This window comes from Thalia democratica, chromosome 7 (genome assembly GCF_965202585.1).
Source record: "Thalia democratica chromosome 7, ktThaDemo2.hap1.1, whole genome shotgun sequence".
In the NCBI taxonomy this organism is placed as follows: domain Eukaryota; kingdom Metazoa; phylum Chordata; class Thaliacea; order Salpida; family Salpidae; genus Thalia; species Thalia democratica.
In genome coordinates this window covers 2,241,435-2,262,857 of record NC_139171.1, presented here as the reverse complement: position 1 = coordinate 2,262,857, position 21,423 = coordinate 2,241,435, and the positions used below count along the sequence as shown (strand labels likewise).

General features: G+C 26.7%; 1 protein-coding gene across 1 annotated transcript in view; it reads left to right on the top strand.

The window, feature by feature from the left end:
* The window catches only part of LOC145840930 (serine/threonine-protein kinase SMG1-like), a 47,932-nt gene extending 26,929 nt beyond the window's left edge, over window positions 1–21,003 (top strand). The window contains exons 33-69 of the mRNA XM_082948286.1: window positions 117–258; window positions 576–776; window positions 1,335–1,464; window positions 1,700–1,894; window positions 2,163–2,331; window positions 2,486–2,545; window positions 2,866–3,088; window positions 7,008–7,119; window positions 7,266–7,399; window positions 7,669–7,890; window positions 8,139–8,234; window positions 8,527–8,652; window positions 8,947–9,048; window positions 9,322–9,468; window positions 9,588–9,803; window positions 9,967–10,080; window positions 11,549–11,683; window positions 11,890–12,087; window positions 12,297–12,542; window positions 12,883–13,029; window positions 13,254–13,439; window positions 13,622–13,747; window positions 13,904–14,044; window positions 14,227–14,391; window positions 14,724–14,907; window positions 15,391–15,516; window positions 15,949–16,058; window positions 16,346–16,480; window positions 16,715–16,840; window positions 17,073–17,225; window positions 17,583–17,728; window positions 18,060–18,237; window positions 18,542–18,763; window positions 18,982–19,166; window positions 19,387–19,571; window positions 19,901–19,995; window positions 20,214–21,003. Coding sequence (XP_082804412.1) covers window positions 117–258; window positions 576–776; window positions 1,335–1,464; window positions 1,700–1,894; window positions 2,163–2,331; window positions 2,486–2,545; window positions 2,866–3,088; window positions 7,008–7,119; window positions 7,266–7,399; window positions 7,669–7,890; window positions 8,139–8,234; window positions 8,527–8,652; window positions 8,947–9,048; window positions 9,322–9,468; window positions 9,588–9,803; window positions 9,967–10,080; window positions 11,549–11,683; window positions 11,890–12,087; window positions 12,297–12,542; window positions 12,883–13,029; window positions 13,254–13,439; window positions 13,622–13,747; window positions 13,904–14,044; window positions 14,227–14,391; window positions 14,724–14,907; window positions 15,391–15,516; window positions 15,949–16,058; window positions 16,346–16,480; window positions 16,715–16,840; window positions 17,073–17,225; window positions 17,583–17,728; window positions 18,060–18,237; window positions 18,542–18,763; window positions 18,982–19,166; window positions 19,387–19,571; window positions 19,901–19,995; window positions 20,214–20,291 — 5,656 coding nt within the window. The 3' untranslated portion in view covers window positions 20,292–21,003. The remainder of the gene's footprint in view (window positions 1–116; window positions 259–575; window positions 777–1,334; window positions 1,465–1,699; window positions 1,895–2,162; window positions 2,332–2,485; window positions 2,546–2,865; window positions 3,089–7,007; window positions 7,120–7,265; window positions 7,400–7,668; window positions 7,891–8,138; window positions 8,235–8,526; window positions 8,653–8,946; window positions 9,049–9,321; window positions 9,469–9,587; window positions 9,804–9,966; window positions 10,081–11,548; window positions 11,684–11,889; window positions 12,088–12,296; window positions 12,543–12,882; window positions 13,030–13,253; window positions 13,440–13,621; window positions 13,748–13,903; window positions 14,045–14,226; window positions 14,392–14,723; window positions 14,908–15,390; window positions 15,517–15,948; window positions 16,059–16,345; window positions 16,481–16,714; window positions 16,841–17,072; window positions 17,226–17,582; window positions 17,729–18,059; window positions 18,238–18,541; window positions 18,764–18,981; window positions 19,167–19,386; window positions 19,572–19,900; window positions 19,996–20,213) is intronic.
* Window positions 21,004–21,423: the final 420 nt, after the last annotated feature.

The window sequence follows — 21,423 nt, the reverse complement described above, 5'->3', positions numbered from 1 at the left end:
ATTTAATCTATCATGAAAAAATTTTACATTATTTTAAAACGACAATTACAAGATCAATGTGAACTTTAAAAAAGCCATGTTAAATAGCAAATCTAATCATTAAATAAATCTAACAGTAACCAAGGATATGTAGATTTGTTAGAGGAAGATATATCAGAAGTTAAGCAAATATTATCAAATATAACCGACAATAAAGATCATTTTGAACAAGTTATCAGTGTTCTTAAGTTGTCACATAAATGTCCTAATAATAAGCTGGTTTGTTGTATTTTATTATATTAATATTAAAAACTGAGACATCAAGTTTAAAAGTATAAATGATAGCTGTTTCATAGTTACCATTGAATTTGTGTTTTGGTTTTAGCTTTTTCTACTTAAACCTAGAATCTTTAGTTCTTAGAGTAATACACTATTTAAAATAAAATCCAAAGTGTTGACTGTTAAGATGTTTATGTAGAGATAAAAGTAACTTTTAATTAGAAAATAACAGCTTCATTATGAGGCGCTATAGCTCCTATGATCATATACAGCAATCTTTTTTAGTAAAATAAGAAAACTTAATTTGTAATAAACAGACTGAGCACAACAATGAAATGAGTGATTTAGTGTTGGATCAGTTTGTGTCAGTTTGTGGTGAATGGTTATCAAACGCGAGCACAAACACTATTGACTCCTTGCTCAAGCTGAGGCACAAGATCTTCAACAGAGTGTTTCATCATTACCATCTAGCTGCCAACTCTTACTTCAGAGCCCTTCAGTTGAGTAAACAAAACGAGGTATTTATGCTTTTTATCTGAAACTATGATAACACTTTTTTTTAAATTCAAAGTCTACTTACTGCCATTAGAAATTTTAAATGCATGTTGAAAATATAAAAGTTAATGAAATTAATTTTGCGGTAAATCAGATAAATCAGATAGCTTGTGCTAATCTAATTTTTAAAGTAACATAGTATGATACAGGGTTGCAAAAAAACCTGGAATTCTGGAAAAACCTTGAACTTGACAATTCAGGCTAAAAAAACCTTGAAAAACCTGGAATTTGAGAAGTTTTGAAATAAACCGGGAATTTTGAACAAAAATCACTAATTGTTGTAGAGATAAAACATTTTTGTCATCGTCATTTTTTTTTTTAAAAACATATTTAAAAAATTTTCAAGATATCTTTATGTTGTTATACTATTTAACACAGTTTTTTACCTTAAACTTAATTTTGAAATAGAAATAGATTTTAAAACATGTAATTTTAAAACCTGAAAGAAATTTTGAAAAACATTTGGCAACCCTGTATGACAACAAGAATGATTTAAATAAATCTAAAATGGTTTTCAACAGCACACAAAATACGATGAGAGCAGTATACTTTGCACACTGAGAATAATAAGAATGTTGGCAAAGCACCCGCTAGAAATGAAACAAATATTTGTTGACGGATTCAATAACACCCCTACTCACCCTTGGAAAAGTTTGTTTTTTATACATATATATATTATAAGTTAAAAATATTATATTTACGACATTAGATAAAAATACAAGTTTAGTAGTGCGATTTTCAGTTTTCCAAAAATATCTAAGAAATATATTTAATGAAACTTTGAAGGAGTTTTGGGCAATAGACTCACAGAAAATTGTATCAATAGTTTTATGCTAAATTTTGACTTGTCAAACTATATTAGCAGGTGAAAATATTTTTTTTTCAGGCATCATACCGCAACTGTTCTCTCGTTTGAACCACGACGAATCGATTGTGAGAGAACTGATGACGTCACTTTTGTCACGCATGGACGATCACATGATCGTATACCCGGTTGTCGTGGCAACCACCAACGTTATGACCACCAGTGTCGCCACAGAGGACGATGTTGATGAAGACGAAGACTTAAATGAAGATTCTGGTTTGTTTTTTATGAATTTCACTTATTGTATCATTAATTAAAAATAGTCATTTAAATGCATTAAATAATCTAAAATATTGATTTAATAAAAGTTTTGTAAGGCTTATTAGTTAAATATTTTTTTGTACAATTAGCTCTTAGAATTCATTTTTGTTTTAACGATAAAATAAGCTATTATAGCTACTTAAATTTGTATCTTTTTGTATTGAATTTACAAAAAAAAGCTTATACAATTTGAAACTAACTCAATACACTTTCAATTTGTCAGAAGGAATAGCAAAACAATCGTACAATCAAGTGTTGGACGTTCTACTCCAAAGAAGTCCCTCCAAAGTTCGGGACACACAATTGCTGGTTGTTGAATTGAGGAGGATCACTCTTTTGTGGGATGAATTGTGGCTTGGAATACTAAATCAGCATCAAGCTGATATAAACAAGTTTGTTTTAATTGTTTATAAATATTTACAAATGTTAATTATTTTAAATATTAATATTTTTGACTTACAAAGCTACCTTTTATTACAATAGAAGTTTTTACTAGTTTTTATTAGCTTGGAGTTAAAACTGTTAAAAATAATAAAATTTTTACAGACGTTTGAACCAGCTGCACGATGAGGCAAAAAGAATAAAACAGAACTCTTCTTTGAGCGAGTTAGTTTGTTTTGTTATATAAATAACTACAAGCAGACTAACTAAGTATTATAAATAGTATTAGTTAAACGTTAATAAAAACATTTTCTCACTTTATTTTCTACTTGAAAACAGTATATCATTAAAGTCTTCCCGACATTATAACAAATCATCTCAATAAAAAAGAAAATTTACTCCTTTGTCTTGTTATTTTTTGGTTTTGTTAATAACATGAATTAAATAAATATTAAAAGCAATTGATCTAACTAAAATATTAAGTAAACTCAACTTAATTATATAAAATTTTAATTTTTTTTGATTTTTTTCAATCTGCCTGACAGAGAAGAGAAGCTGTCGTTGTTGGACAAGCAGAACAAAGCGATATTACGACCCGTGGTTCACGCTTTGAAGAAAGTTTTACGGGTAACAAGCCAGCAACCCGACACCCCGCACGAAACCCGTTTCCATGACGACGTGCAGCCCATGGTCACCATGGCGTTCGACAAGCTGCTCAACCCCGACAACATCGGAAACCCCAAGTCGTGCTGGGCCGGCTTCAAACAGGTCCGTTACTTTTGGTGTTTTGAAATTTAGAATGGTATATTGATAAATATAGTTTAATAATAATTATTATTTAACATATGATTTAGAATTAAGTATTATAGCTGATGTTTTTACTTTGTAACTGATAATGCAAGTGCTTTCAACATATTTAGACACTAATGTCTTTTTCTAAAAATTGGTGTTCATGTTTTTAATAATATAAGTATTATAAAATTGACTATTAACATAACACTTAAGGTATATACCTAAAACACTTTAGCATTAACTTCAAATTTAGTGTACTTTAGATTATTGAAGTTGAAAAGTAGTTACACTTTAGATATTGTTTTACTATACTTGGTAAATATTATTTAAAGTTTGATTGTACAATTTACTTGAAAAATATTAGAAATATTAATTTTTACCTCAGTAAAGAATTGTAATATTAGTGTAGTTTAAGTTTTAGAGTTAGTAGTTTTAAGTAATTTTAATATTATAAAAATAGTATTTCGCAAGCGTGCGTTTAAAAGTGTTAATGACGTAATAGTCACTTATCATCGGAAATAAATTCAATTTCCTTACTAATTGCAGTTTAGTTTAAAATATGCAATAGGTTCTTCAGGAAACCTTGTTGGTTTATATTTGCGAGGAGGCTACTCCTCAAAAAACAATTAAGTTGCCTTATTTATGATCTAAGGTGGTAGAAGAGGTAAATCATTTTACTAAGTTGATCTTTTTTTTAGACTTTTAACTAAGCTACAAGCTTCTTTTTACAGATTTTTAGTGTTTAAACAAATTTAAAAGATATAGCATTATTTAGAAAGATCTTTCAGAAGAAATTGTAAAATTATTGACTATTTTTTAGTAAAAAAAAACTGTTAAAACAGATTTTTATAAATATTGCTTGGAACATTTCCTAAAATTTGAGATATTATCCCAAAAAACGTAGGAGGAGGTATATATTTATTTATTCACCTTTCTAGTTCCTCCTATAATGAATCTATTGTGTTCTCCGACTTTAGTTATATCTCAAAATTTAGTTTGAGAATTAAAAGTCTGTAAAAAATCATTTTGTAGCTCAGTTACAACTGTACAAAATAAGACCAAGTCATTAAAAATGGTTTACCTACCCCTATGGCATTAATAAAAGTTTTTTATTATAACTATTTTTAATTGTTTTAATAAATACATATAAAAAATAAACAACTTGTAAAATATGCAGGGTTTTAAATTATGCTCAATAATTAAAACAAAATTGTACAATATAAAAAAGTTGTGGTTATATTTCTTAAATTTTATGCTAACTATAACAAAAAAAGTCAAATATGGGGGCGGTTTTGGAATTTTGGGCAACAGAGAGTTTTATCTAGAAAAGTGGTAGCAACTAACTTACGCTAGGTATTCATGAACTTGTAATAATTGATCATATTTTATTTTCTGAAAAAGGGGCGGTTATGAAAATGAGTTTGCTTAGCCCTGGTGTTTAAAAAAATATTTAAGTTAAGCTTTCACAAGTTGATCATAACAGCTATCTTTTGATATGTTTATTGTTAACTGGTGTATTTTAAGTTTTTGTAATGTGAAAAAAAACTCATAATGGTATTAAAAAACACTGCAAAGAATGAAAAAAAAAAGCTTTTTTAAATAAAAAAAGGTTTCAACTACTTATGATTTTATTAAGTTTAATTAACAAATAAGAGCTATATGTAAATGTGAAACATTGAAATGTTACTCTTTAAGTCTCATTAATTATAACTTTGTTTAAACTGCAAACTAACAATTGTTTACCAAACTAAAAAAAAGTTAACCAAGCACTTGCAAATGCTAATGACGCAACGTTTGTTTTCCTGTTAAAAAAAATCACTTTTTTGTATCATAAAAGTTTGAAACCGGCCTTATTTTAGTTGCCATTAATAGTCACTTCAATTTATAAGGATTATTATCCTCGTTAAAGTTTTACGTTTTTTAAAGGTCCCATGGTTGTAAATTTATCAACTTTGTCTTTGAAATATCTTACAATGTTGTGATATGTATTAATATTTATATATATATTAATATATATAATTTACAATTAATATTTGAAGTTAAACTTAAATATTTTAAAGGACTTTTTATTTTTTTAGGTACTTTTGAATTTTGCTAAATTATTTAAAAATCAATATAAATATATAATAGCTTATACTAAAAATACAAAATTAGTTTATATAACCGGTATGTATTGTCTAATTTAGTTTTGTTCTTGAAAAATACTTGGTATTTTTAAACAACTTTTTTACACGTTTAAGACAAGTTTTTCATTTTGTTTTATTTAAATAAAGTAATGCATAAGTTTTTTCACCACGAAATTCTGAAATTTAAGATAAACAATTTTAAACTGCAGTAAGTAAATCATGCAGTATTAATATAATAAAATAAATTGTTAATTACCTAAATTTAAGTTTAACTTTTTTCCTAAGTTTTTTAATTAATACTATGAATTTAAAAGGAAATAATTTACTAACTGCTAAAGTCACATCAATATTTTTATCGTGATTTTGAAAAGTGTTTGTGACGCAACAATTATTTAAGTAATAAAAATTTAATTTCCTTTAGGAATACAGTGGTTTACTTTTTATAAGTTAGTAAAGTAGTTATAAAGTTATTCTTACCTTCATATTATTTGTAAGCATATTTTCCTTAATACAATTAATCAATTACAAATTCTCGTATAATTCCAGTGATTTATTTTCAAGAGTATATATATATAAATTTAAGTCGATCTTAATCTATTTAAAAGAAGGTTTCTCCTTAATTTTACAAAAGTGTTTTTTATAAAATTTATTTAACTATAATCAAATCCTTAACTTTTTTTGATTTGGAACTTAAGCTTGTAAGTTTCAATGATATGTTTAGTTTAGTGTTCACTAAATATTCTGGAGTTGATTGTGAACAAAAAAAGGTCTTATACTTGGTATTACAGGAAATTTTCAGAAATTAAGGGACCCACAAGCTGTAGGGGTATAATTTAAAACTTACAAATAAGAAAATTATAAAAAACAAAAGGTCTTAGTATTTTGAGGAACTTTGTTGAAGGGACCATAGCTAGTTTCTTTAAAGGGGGTTTTATGAAAAAAGATTGGGAAACCCTAGTGTTGACGTTAAAAAAACAATAAAGTATATATATAGTTTTTTTTAAGTGTATTATTAGTTAAACTAAATAAATGAAAACTGCAACATTCAAGATTTTGTTTTGCAAGCGTGCACTTAACAATTATTGTGACGTAACTATCACTTAATAGTAATTAACATTTGTATAACATTTATGTTAAGTTTATTTAACCTGTGACCATTTTGTTTTCAAAATTCAAACCTATTCAATTTAAAGTGAGAAATTTCTCCCTTAAGAAAATTACATGTCCGAAAAAAATGTTTATTGTTATAACCATATAAGTTTAGATTAATGTTGTGTAGCCTAAAGTATGTATTTAATATACTTTTTAAAAATATGTATTTTATCAAAAAGTTTGACTAAAATAAATAATTTTAAACAGTTAGTATAATGATTAGAATTTTTTTTCAAAGGTTATAGTTTTTAATAAAAGTAGTTATAAGGCAAAATGGTAAACTAAAAATATTATAAGTACCAATGTTTGATTGTTTCTTATTTTTAATTATTTTGAATTGATTTACTCATGAAATATGATTGATTAAATTTAGCTTAAGTTTTTACTATAAAAATAAAATGTTTAAATAAATTTAATATTTTTTTGTCTCATTTTAAAAGTCAAGATTAACAGACAATTAATTAATTTAAAACAGTATTAATACTTATTACAAATTCCTTAATTTAAACAATATCTGAACAAAATAGTAATTGAAATAAAACGAAATGAAAATTTAATCGTATTTTTCTAAGAAAATAACTTTTGTAAATATGTAATAAATATTGAATTTCAAACAGTTACACAATTATTTGGAGAGCAAGTACAGGTCAAGAGCTTCTAACATGTTGAAATTAGACGAAATAAGTCCTAAATTGATGAATATGAAAAATACATCTGTTCCCATACCTGGTTTGTTAACAATTACATCATAAATATTTAAGAAGAACGTCTATGTAAAAGTGTTAAAAGTTGATTTTAGAATATTTTAAACACTTGATGACAATAATAATAATCAACAATGTTTATTTAAAGGTATAACTTATAATAATTTACAGGTGTAACTTCGAACACCAACAGTGTGTCAATACAAGGTTGTAGTGCTTCAGTACCAATACTACCTACAAAAACTAAACCTAAAAAAATGCAATTTGTCGGATCAGATGGAAGAAGATACACCTATCTCTTCAAAGTTCGTTTTTATTACACTTGCGAAAAAAATAAAACATTACTTCAAATGTACTTCTAAGTTTTAATTAGTTTAGAATTATATAAAATACTTTCATTTGAATTTTTTTTCGATTAAAGATGTTATTTTTACTAATTATTTGTTTGTCGTAGTTTTAGAACTTGCATCTAAAAAATTGAAATAACTTGAATTTTACTCTTTAAATTATAGTAAAGGGTTTAGCTTTTTTTATGTTTTTTTTCTGAGAAGTTAATAACTAAATTTGTTCATAGGGACTGGAGAATCTGCACTTAGACGAGCGGTTGATGCAATTTCTCAAATCATCCACCAGGTTGTTACGCATCAGTAAACACACACGTGGTTTCCAGGCCCGTAACTACGCGGTGACCCCGCTGGGCCCCAGATCGGGTCTGATCCAGTGGGTTACCAACGCAACCCCGCTTTTCACCTTGTACAAGAAGTGGCAGCAGAGGCAAGCTAACAAAAATAAAAATGTTTGTTTTTTCGTAGATATTTATCATGTTTGTTTTTTAGGGTAATTTTAAGTTTGTGTAACTAACTTGTGTTTCCAACATTTTTAATATGTAATTGTTCAAACATTTTATTTGATAGAACTCTAAACTTAATTTTCATATATACAAATTGTTATTATTATTTACATTATTATTAAGGGTACTTATTAATTAGTATTAGTTATTGATTTTAATTTGTTTCAACTTCTTATAGTCATTAATATTTCTAGGGTAGTTCATCACCGAATCAGCCTACACTGAGACCAAGCGAAGTTTTTTACCACAAATTGACCAAGCACGGTATTAATATTGAACGCCCCAGAAAAGTTAGTTTTGTTTGACATAATCGTATCTAAATCAAGGCTATATAACTTGAAATTAAACTATATGTAATTAGTAGACTCACTTGTTTTTATTTTAAATTTTTTAAGTATATACAGGTGATCAAATTTAAAAGATTGTAGATATTATAGACTTTGTCCAAACATAAATACTACCAAGATCGTTATAATTAATAAATTACAGTACTTACACATAAAGTTATAAAACATAAAGTTGTCAGTACAAAGTTAAATGACTAAATAATTAATAGTACAATTAAATACTCGTTTCTTTCAGGAATGGTCGAAACAAGTGTTGAGAAAAGTGTACGATGAGTTGTGCAAAGAAACACCGGATTATTTGTTACAAAGAGAATTGTGGTGCTCATCTACTAGTGATCAGGAAAACTGGTTTATCAGGAAGGTTTGTATAAATTAAACTTTTTTTATACGTTTTTACTTCTGTCAGTAAAAATAGTAACTTTTAATATTTAATTTGCTTTGAAGTTTATAAATCTTAAAGTATATAGTTATTTGTGTTAATTGAAAAAGTTTGCTCAATATACTAAAATTTAAAGAGCTTATTTAAATTAAGATTTGCAAATTACCTATATTATTTTACCTAATTATAATCTTAAAGTAATAGTTATATAATTTTTCACATAAAAGTTTATTTTTTATTTTTTCACAAAAAATACAAATATTTATAATATTCCAGAAATACATCTCATCAATGGCAGTAATGTCCATGCTTGGTTATATAATTGGTCTCGGGGACAGACATTTGGACAATGTCCTGATTGACCTCGAAACAGGAGAGGTTTGTTTAAAAGTTATCATGTATGTTTGTGTACAATATTTTTATATACACTCTAGTTTGCAAAACTTGAAAAATATATTAGGAAGGTTTCTAAGTCATGAAAAGTACAAAACCGTTAAATTTACTAATATTAAAAGCTACCTTTTAAATATTTTAGATCAGCTTTAAATTAATAATATAATTAAAACTTTATACAAAAAATTATTACACAGCGGCGTTTTAAAGCGTCTTAATCGTTGTGTTAACCAACATAATATTAAATTATGTTTACAGGTGGTACATATAGATTACAATGTGTGTTTCGACAAAGGTAAGAACTTGAGAGTTCCGGAACTTGTTCCTTTCAGGTTGACGCAAAATCTTGTTAATGCGATGGGCATCTCTGGGGTGCAAGGAGATTTCATTCATAATTGTGAACAAGTTAGTTACGTTTTAATTTGTATATTTGTTTATTTTTAACTCTGGTGTACATGAGATTATAAACTTTTATAGAAACATATTAAAAAGCAAAAGTAATAAAAAAAATAACCAATTTTCAGGTAATAAGGACACTTCGTAAGGGCAAGGACACATTGTTGTCGCTGATGGAAGCTTTCACCCACGACCCGCATGTGGAGTGGGGCGTGGTTGACCAGGGTTACACGGGGGCCGTGTACGGAGGGGAAAACCCCTCAAGCGCGAACGTTGAAGACAAAAACTGGGACAGGGAAATAAACAGGAGCTTGCTGTCAAGTAGGGTGTTCGAAATGAAGGAGGTTTGATTTTATTTAATATTTTATATCAAGATAGATTTTGTTTTTTATTAGAGGCATCTGTGTGTTTTAAAAACGCTTAAGTTAATTATAAGTAAGCATTAAAAAAAAAAAAAATTTTGATTTACCAACTTAAAAAATAAATTTTAAACAAAATAATTTTCAGGCTTGGTATAAGAACAGAGATGACATGTTGAAATGGCTTCCATCTCTGATAAAAGACCTGAAAGAATATCAGAATCATTCAAACATAAGCCAACAATTGCAAGATAAAAACCAGGTTAAATATTATTTAATTAAAATATCAAACTCATTCTAACATAAGCCAACAATTGCAAGATAAAAACCAGGTTAATTATTGTTTAATTTAAATATCAAAATAATTCTAATATAAGTCAACAATTGCAAGATAAAAATCAAAATAGATATTATTTAATTAAATATCAAAATAATTCTAATATAAGTCAACAATTGCAAGATTAAAATCAGGATAGATATTATTTAATTATATATCAAAATAATTCTAATATAAGTCAACAATTGCAAGATTAAAATCAGGATAGATATTATTTTATTAAATATCAAAATAATTCTAATATAAGTCAACAATTGCAAGATAAAAATCAGGATAGATATTATTTAATTAAATATCAAAATAATTCTAATATAAGCCAACAATTGCAAGATAAAAATTAGGTTAGATATTATTTAATTAAAATGTCAAAATAATTCTAATATAAGCCAACAATTGCAAGTTAAAATCCATGTTGTTTTAATGTGCAAAAAGTTATTATCTTTTTGTAAAATATTAATTTATTTTCTATTCATATACATATCAGTCATAAGAGCCTAAGTATGTTTAAAATAAAACTACAATGTTGTTTAATTTTTTTTATTACCGGATAAGAGTACTAAGTTTTTAGTTGAAAAACTTTATGAAAAAGAAAACAATTAAAAATGTTTTTCTATAAGTAGTAAAGCTTTGGAAGGAAAATAAAAAAATATTAACACTAGTTTTATTATATATTATTAAGGTATGTATAATTATGTTAAGGAAAAAATTCCTTACAAATTAGAAGAACTAATTTTCTGCATTAAAACATTAGAACAATAGTAACGATTTTATTTATATGAGAAAGTGAATTTATCTTATCAGAAAAGTGATTGTTACGTCACTAAAAATTTCAAATACAAGCTTAAAATTTCCTTTTTGCGTGCTATCGCAGTTTAAATTTAGTTGTTATGTAATATGATTAATTTAGATAATTAAAATTACCAATTTACAGTAAGTCTTTTATTCTAACCTTCATTAAAAAAAAATTCTACTAGTTTATTAACAATTTTTATTGATAATTTGAATTTTTACTAATTTATTATTACTTTTTTATACTATCAAAAAACTTTGTCATTTATATTTAGACACATTTTAAATGATAATAAGAATGTCAATGTTTAATTATGTTCAAAGTTTTCAATTATCAAGATAAACTTTACATACAATTATCAATAACTACTAAATTATTTTAAACTGTGTTGTTGTAAAACAGAATGTGCTTGTATATAGTTGTAAAAATTAAATTTGTTATAGATAAATTACTCATTAAATATTTCATTTTCCTAAGCTTTTCAATATAAACCTAATTGCCTCGTAATAATTCAGTGATAAATTAAACTATTAATATAATTTTTTAGTTTTATAGTGCCTTGTAAACAAATATGACTTGTTATACTTTTATTTCATATTTCAGGTGTTGTTAGAAGCAAAGGCTGATGTAAAGCAAGCTCTTCAAGATCCAAGACACAGTTTTAACAATCTTCCTCAGAGATGGATCAGTTATCAGCAACAACAAGATCAAAAAGATCAACTCGTTCATTTGTTACAAGTAAATTTCTACTTCATTATAATTATTTAATTCGTTTATTTGTCACAAGTTTTTAGTTATCATATATTTTCAATCTATGAAATGATACGTTTATTTTTAGTGTAAATTAAACTTTTTTACAAGTCAATTTAGTGAAACTTGTGAAATATTTATATTACTAAATGTCTAAAAGCGAAATAAAAAAATATATGATACAATTTTAACAGGATAAAATAGCAGTATGCGGCAAGAATGTTATGGATTATGTGAACTTACTGGCCATATTATCATCTAACCAATTGGATTACGAGAAAGAAAATCTTCAACAACAGAAATTTGATCTTGGTGATTGCCCATTCAAGTTGTCTTACAATTTCCTACAAAACACAATAAACCTGGGAAAATTCGTCCTTGAAATTGAAGCGGTATGTTTCTTATTATCTGTTTTAAAATTTTGGTTGAATAATGATAAAATTTTACTTTTGAATATCAAAAAAGTAGTAAGTTAGTGACATAAATCAAAATTGATTAATATTATAATATTTCTGCAGTTAGAAAAAAACTTATTTAAACAACATAAAAGATTAAATCAGGTTAGTTTTATTCTTATAAGTATTTTAAAACAACCAAACAGTTGGAAAAAGAACTCTTGAATGCTTGTGGAGTACAGAAACACGTGTTTATCCTGTGTCTAGAGACACTGATCAGATACAAGAAGATAGCTGGAGAGTACCCGCCGAAATCGGCTGTTTGGATGCACAATGACGCGGTTTGGGAGAACAGATTGGTGAGGTGTTGCGACAATCTGCTCAATTCAAATGTCGTTCAGTTGCAACAAGATGTTCAGTTGTACACTTCTGATGACAGCAAAAATTATCAGGTATTTGTTTGATATTTTGTATTATATATACCAATAATTATTGTAAAATTGAATAGTTTATTGCTTAAGAAGTTTAATACTCGTTTTGTTTTGTTAGTGAATTACAAAAATACAGAATCATTATAGGACTAAGTAATAAACTAATATTTTTTGAAAGTTAAAACTGCATTAGTCCTTTTGTATATTTTCAAGAGTTTTACAAACATCTCAATAAATCTAAAACATTTTAATGATTTTTTTTTCTTAACAGCTAAAGTTCTGACAAGTTGTATATTTCAAGAACTTGATGAAAAAATTCACATTTCCAATACTTTTAATAATTATTCTATTATTTTTGCAGCTGAGACAAGCCAGCAGAATAGACAGGGAACTGAGATGCGAAGTCAGGCGTCTGAATCAGGAACTTCAGAGGTTACTGAAGCTCAAAAATAAAGAAGTTAAAAAGGAAGACAACTCACAAATATTCTCCACTATCAATAAATTTGATGTTAGTATAATTAAGCAACATTGTATAAATTAAAAAGCTTTTTTGTTATTTGTTCTAATTTATAAAGAATAACTCTTTAAACTCAATAAAAACTTTGATTGAAGTATTTTTTTAGTTTAGGATTACCACTTAGTCGTTAGATTATGTACATTTTTTTTTTTATGAGCAATTTTGTATAAAGTATTTCGAATGAACAATTTTAATGAAACATTTTTATCACACAGGTGCGCAGTAAGGACCTAGTGCAGGCTCTGTGCCACACAATATTACAAATGTCCCGCCAAATAGTTGCCATGGAAACCCATGTGGTGGGGTCCGGTCACCGATTGGTCGACAAGGTATCACAAGAGGGCGTATGGTACCTCGAAGAAGTTGCAGGGTTGCTTAGCAACGGGGGCAACGTTCTTAAGGTATTTTCAAATATAAATTTTAAACAGTTTTTAACTTTTTTTTGTTTTAAACTTACTAAGTTGGTTTTTTAGCTGATTCGGTGCAAAATTGTCTATTTTTTCTTGCTGTTTGGTTAATTCACAAAATAACAGTAAGCGTCAAAAAACATTTTTACAACAAAAATATACAACCATCTAAATAGGTGTGGAACAATATAAACGAGCAGAAGTTGAAGGGAGACGTTACCAAGGTAGATACCTCGGTTGCTAGGCTATTTGAATGCAGGCACCATGTTGCTATGGTCGATAATGTCCTCCAGAATTTACTTGTAAGTTGTAGTGTTATATATAACTATGATTAATATATTGTTATATTATGACTTTTAGAATTGGGTCGTAAGTTAGCAGTTGCTTATATTAAAGCATTCTTTTATTTTTTATAATTTGTAGCTATTAAATTTAGCACTAAATCAAAATTTCCCCAGAAATTGTACAGTTCATTTAAAGACATGATATTACCAGAAGCATGTAAATTTTTACAATGCGAAAATACATCTGTAAATAGTTTAGTTCAAGACATCAGCAATTTACTGCAAGGTTTCAACACTGACCAAGTCCTTAAACAGGTTGAATATTTGAATGCTTGTTTTATACTTGAAAATACTTTTACTAAATTTTAAAAGTCATTAACTAGTTTGGAAAATTAATTTAAATACTTTTTGTTAAAATTTTTCTTTTAACTTTAGCAGACAATACATCTATTTAACATGTTTAATTGTTAAAATGTAAGTTTTTTATTTTTTAACAGTTAATGGGAGCATTAAGATCAAGAGATCAAATGCAAAATGGTTCGTCTGGTAATTTAGAAGGAATACAAAATGGTCATATTAGTGAAAATATTGAAAAATATCAAAATGCTATCAACCAAGTTGAAAACCTCAGATTGAGATATGATGCTCTTGAAAAAGATTATGTTTGTTTTTAATTATTTCTTTTTATGGTGCTCATTAAAAAATGTAAATAGTTTAACTTTTTATTTAATTTCCTAAATCTTGTAGTACTAAAGATAAAAACTTGTTAATGAAAAAATTAAAGTTTGATAATTTTTGGTTATAAAAAGATTATTTGAGTTTTTATTCATATTTTTTTAAGTAATAATGCTTAAAAAATAATTGAATTATTTAAATTCCCACCATCTTTATAACACTAAATATTAGTAACTGTTTCAACTAGCATTTTTTTAAGGCACTAATAAAAACACCAATAAAAAATTATTTAACTAATAAATATTTTATTCCAAAACAGATAAATAGACCCCAGCGTAGCGGAGAATTTTTATTGCAAGGATTCAAAATATTTTTCGACAAAGTCGTTAACTCATTCGAACAACTTCTAATAAATAGAAACCAAATTAATTGCCCACAAAACTGGTTCATTGTAGACCAATTAAAAATTTCCGGGGAACTTCAAAAGTTCAAAAATCTTTCAAGTTTGTTTCCTATTATTTTTTACAGTATTTTTTCAAGCTATTGTTGTTGAGTTTTACTTAATTTACAAACTCTTAAAAAAAAGTCTAACGAAAGTTTTTTTACTTTAATGTTTAAAAAAGGATAAAATGTTGCATCCTTGATATAATTGAAGCTTTTAATAATTTCTCTTTGAATTTAACCTACTGTTTACCACTTAATTAATTTAAGTTTTACCAAAGTTCTATTAAGATACATACATAGTAAGTAGATAAAGTAGAAATATACTGTAAAAAAAGTTATAGATGAAGTATTGTAAATGATATAACTTTATTTTGCAGAATATTAAAATCAAAAAATGTTTCACTCCTATATTAATCTATAAGTGGTCTTCTGTTATAAGATAAATTTTATTTAAATAACATTCGTTGATAACTTTTTGGTGTTTGATTTAAGATATCAATTACTAAATCATATACAACTTGATTATTAAACAATTTTTTCAGGTAACATGGAATTAGTAAAAGCAGTTATGTTTGTAAAACAAATTCACGCAATGCATTCGTTCTTTACATTAGCTCGAAATAACGCGTTTTTTATGTGTATTGACAGAACATGTGCTAATTTAAATGGTTTGTTGATAAATTCGTTTATTTTTTTTATTTAACTTGTAAAATCTCTATAAAATCGGTATTTTTCTCAAATAAAGTTATGGTTTATTAGTTTAAATGAAGAAATATGTATTTCACATTTTAAAACTGGTAAAAAAGTTTTATTTTTTTACTAAATTATTGTATATTTTTTCTTGTTTCTTCATAGCTGGATTCAAAGAAACTTGTTTAAACAATATAAAACGAAAACCAGCTTTTTCAAAGTTGTTTAAAAGAAGTAAGATCATAATTTCTACAAATTTATTTGTTTAGTGATGAGTGTAATTGAATTTTTAAAAAAACCACTGTTTTTTTTAAGAATAAAAACTGTTCTTAAACCTATAAATACTTAGTTAACAACTTAGTAAAAACTTGCTTGTTACTTTTTATTAAAGTAAATACTTTTTACATCAGGTCATTTCAATACAAGTCAACAATTTTATTCTGAAGAAAGTTTGTGCAAACCAATAAAACTTTATCTTACTTTTGTTGTGCAAGAATTACTAATAGGTCTTCCTAGTGAGGTAAGTTAATATATTAAGTTCTTCTCATTAAAATATAGTTTAATGTTGTAAATTAATTTACTAATTATAAAGAAATTTTATTTTTACTAAAATAACTTTATTTATAACTTAAAGATTTAAAATAATTGTAATAAATATCCAATTTTTTATTTGGAATATCAAAGCTTTTCTGTCATTAACATAGTGTCTAAATTTTTATCTAGTCACTATAACCATGTTTGGAAATATGTATAGATAAAACTTTTTTGTTATTATATACAATTAAAAATAAAAATAAAATTCTCCAGTCATTAGCGATGTCACTATGTGCTTGCCTTGATATTATGGATGATCAAATACAGAGATATGCTTACAATAATCCTGGAAAGTTATTAGTTTCTGAAGATATTTGCAAAACCTACCTTGATGAGCAAAATTCAGAAGTTTGTAAATTACCTATATATAAACTTTCAGATAAAATAACTTTGTGATATATGATAAAGTAAACAACATATCTTAGTTTTTAATTTCATTAAAAAAGAACAAGATATCTAACTAATGTTATATACTCAGATTAATATCAAAATTTGATAACAGTCACTGGTTCTAAATTTAACAAACATAAATGCCAAGTTTTGTACTAAACCAGTTATTTACCAATACTTTTTATTTTACAGAAATTAGCTTGTTTATCATTGTACTTCACACAAGTAAACGATGCGTTGAAAATACAAGAAAGAACAATAAGAGTTCAAAATAATTACGAATCAACTCAACAAAGCTTTCAGAGGGCCACTGATCAAGTTTGTAATGATAAAACAAATTAGTTTTTTACATATTAAAAAAAAAACTATTATTCATTTGCCTTTTACTGTAATTTTACTCCTCAGATTTTTTTACACTTCAATCACAACTATTTTTTTTAAATTTCAATCACAACTAATTAATGTTAAGTTTCTTGTAAACTAATTAAAAACATCATATATAAGTCTAATGAAATTTTACTCACTTGTTAATAAACATTATTAATTCCAGGTAACAAGGTTTCAATGGTTGAACGAGGACTTGTTGCAAGATGGGAAGATAAATATGTTGAATACTGGAATGAAAAGAAGTGATATTATATTGGAATTGAAACAAGTTATTGTGCAGCTAAATACTTCTCAAGATGCTGTCAAACATATTCAAGTTTGTTGGAATAATTGATGTTTGTTATATACTTGTAAATATTTTTTGAATGATTTTCTCTGGCCTATAAAATCTTATAATAAGTGTCTTAAACCGGAACTTAGGCTTTAATAACGTATTTAGTATACAAAACAAAGATCTTTAGTTAATAATTAAATATTACCCAGCTAATTATTTAGTCTTCTGCTAATTGATACATTTCTATAATTTCAAAGACTAACAGAAAGTAGTATATTTAAATCATTTTAAATAATTCCATATTCAACTAACGAACCTTTCTATACTCACGAATAGTGTCACAATTTTATGTGAAGATTAAAATTTATTTTTTTGTCATATCTGTATAATATTTATCAGGACGAGATATCGCAACAACATCAGACGATAAAGAAGAGACTCGGTTGGGCCGGAGGTAGCGATCCCAACTTGAAGAAGATTTTGCAAGATGTGGATGTGAATGTTGAAAAAAGAGATCATTTGTTGTTGAATCAGTTGCAAAACAGGTTAGATTAACTGAGTTGCTACACAGAGTAGGTATAAAAGTTAAAAAAGATTAAAGTATGAAACTACGTCAGTATCTAAGTTTTTTTTTTGAGATAAAAGCAAGTCAGTTCTTAGCAGGTATCTAAAAAACTATAAAAACTTTAGATTGAATTAACTGTTTACAAATAGGTTAGGTAACTCTAAAAAATCATTAAATTAATAACTACTTCAATCCTTTTTAAGTTCAAAACTTTTGATTTTGTATTATCCTGCTTAATTTAAACTCTGTAATTAGCAAAGATGTTATTTACTATTTGTTATGCCTTCTAATAAAATAAAAAAACATTTTAGCAAGCACCTGATAGATATATGCAGTAAGGCGGTCTCATTTGAAAGCACAAGATTGCACGCAAACGACGATGAACGTCTGCAGATTGTTGCTGCAACATTGCAGCTTTGCAACCAAGTTTGCAGCAATGCGGCAATCAGCAACTTCACCGACATGGAGAGATCTCTTGTTGAAGTATTGGTGAGTTTTTATGAAAAAAGTTGTCAAAAATAGAAGATCGTAATCTAGTGGTTTTACCCTTTAATGTTTTGTAAAATAGTTAAGCTTGGAGGTCTTTGAATAAATCAAAATAAGACTTCAATCATGAAAATAGCCACAACTTTTTGAAGTCTTTAAACTCTTCTTATGAAAATTGAATAAAAAAAATCCTTACTTATATAATAATAATTTAGTTTGAGTAAAATAATTTAAATCTCGTGAAAATTTTATTAAATATGGTATTTTGTACAAGAAATCATCAGGAATTGATGTTTCTGAATTTCAGGCGCCAAATCAGCAAATAACCACCGCTGATTGGCTGAAAACACTCAGTGACAAAATCGTTCAAGCGGTAAATTCGAACAAGCAACAGCGCCACTTGGAGGAGAAAAAAATGACGGATGTGAAGTTGAAGTTGGGAGATAAAGTTGACAAGATCAAATTGATTCATTCGGTTCATTCTAAACTTCTTGTTGATGTGAAACCATTCCTTAAAACTATGGCTAAAGTTTGTTATTGTTTTTGGAATTAAGTTTATGAGAATAAATAAATAGTTTACAAATACATTTTACTTTTTTTTTCCATGAAGTATAGCTAAAACGTTTTTTCATTGTTTTAAGTAGTATATTTTTAAAAGCCTCTTTACTATATATTTTACTATAAGTTTCAGTTAAGATAACCGAAACAAGTTGGCAATTATTACAAACCCTTATTAATTACTATTAGGAAGAAGAGACAACATCATCGGACAGTGATGAAGATCTGAAGATCACCAGATACATGGAAGATTACAGAAAGACAAGTGAACTTTTACTGAAAACACTGAAATCTGTTCAGGTTTCCCAAGATGTTAGGTTGTATTCGGATCCCATCATAGAAACTCTACAGACAGTTCTTAATAGTGTTGATGGGTTTGTAATTAGAATATAAATACTTAATTTATCTATTTTAGAGTTTACTTGAAGAAGTAGTTTGAAATTTTTTAAAGATTTTGGGTGTAAGATACGGCTGCAAATAAAACTATAGTTGTTAATTTTCATATGTATAGTTGTTGAACTTGTAACAAAAGCTACAATGAAATTTCTTAAGATAGTTTGATCATATAATTTTGTAACTAATAAAATTTTACAGGTTATACGAGGGACTGATTGCTTTTGCTACCCCAGAAGTAGCGTTACCAAGCAACCAAGTTGAAAATGGTGTTTCTACTGTAACGAATGGTATTTCTAACCATCTAACAAATGGTGTTTCCAGTGGGGACCATATTGAAGGAAAAACCAATAAAAAGAAACGGAAAGTTGCCAATAGTGCGAAAGGTATAACAACATTGTTTCATAATATTTAACATTCTTTGTAATCAAATTTGCCGCAGATGTGATAAATAAAAGAATTACAATTGTTTTAATAAAGTGTCTGTATTTTAATTACGAAAATGGTTTCTTCATATATCCATTTAGAATTACATTGCTCGAAATTACTTCTTGATATTAAGCTAAATTTTTAACCAATGTCTTGTTTCTAGACCTATTAAATAAAAAATTAGTCCAACTTAAAATTTGAATTGTTAAATTAGCTACATATGAATGTTCATATATTGCTCCCTATAACTTGTTATAGCATTTAATGTATTGAATTTAATTTTAAGACCGAAGAAACGCAACTAGTTGCTGGAGAAAAGTGAAATGTAAATTGGAAGGCAGAGAACCGGACACCAATAAAATATGTGGAGCTAGGGAGATGGTAAACTGTTTTAATTGTTAAACAAGTTGTCTTGTTTAATACATAAAATAATCTGAAAACTCATACATCTTAAGTAGAAACAGAGCTTAAAATTAATTGTTACTTTTAAAATATCGAAGTGAAAACTGTAATACGTTATCTTGTTCAGTCTTTGTTATTAGAAATAATTTATTTTATATTAATGAAATAAATTTAATTATTTTTTTTTTTATCACTAGGTGGCGAAACAGGTAGCCATAGCAACGGATCCGGACAAACTTTCGCGAATGTTCCAGGGATGGACATCGTGGGTGTGATCATTGTGACGTCATAACACATCTTGAAAGATGACGTAATTATCTCAAGTATAAGGTTGCTAGGCATATATTGTTATGTTGCCAGGGTAATATTTTCGTGGGTTACTCAACCCAACCTCATTATCAGGTCCGGCCCCCATCAAATATTTTTTGGGGTGCAAACGTATCCGGTCTGTTTGGGGGCGAAATTTTTGTAGAGTTGCTGGTTAGGGTATTTTTTATGGGTTTGGGTGAAATTTGTCACTTTTTTTTTATAATTAAAAGTTTGATATTTCTCCCTACTCAAGTTGTTATATAAAACTAATATAAATACATGTGATTATACAGGAAACTAATAAAATTCCTGTAATAAATAATAAAATTTGTTCTAACATACTTGTTTTTTTTTCTTCCTTGTTTTGATGGTTTAAAAATTTATTTTTAAAATTTTGTTAACGTATTAAGAGTTTTAAAGTTTAACTTGATTAATTTTTTTTCCAACTCAATCTGCCCATTAAATATTTTTATAACAGACCTTTTACATTTATGATTACAAAAAAAAAAGACTTTTGTAGCCCAAACCCAATTAAAAGAAGGTATATAGGTTTAAAAAAAGAGGGTTTGTTTTTGTATTATAAGCTTAAATATATATTTGCTTTTTGTGTTATTTTTGTTATTACTTTCGCGTTAAAGAAAAAAATACTTATTCTTTCTTTAGTTTTGTAAATAGTTTTTTTTTGTATTTTTTTTTGGTGTTACGCGTTCTTTTTCTTTGCATGTTTTAATAAATGTTTTGCTTGTATATGTTAAATAAATAGTTAAAAAAAAATGAAAATATGTTATTATAGTTTAAATTTTATTTTATTTATAGTTAATATAATTTTCCAATTTATTGTTTATAATTAATTAGTTGTAAGCAATAAAAATGGTGGCTTGTTTTCAGCTGAATGGTGGAGTCCTTATAGAATTTCTACAAAACAAAACACAGTAAGCAAGATTGTTTATTGAATTACATTAATAAGTGATTCATAAGAAAAACACAAACTGTTTAAAAATTTTTACTTTTTTTTGGTCTGTTAGAGAATTATTTCAATTATCTTTTGCTAACGAGAGATAATTATTTAGGTCATCACTTTTTATTTAAAGCTTTTCA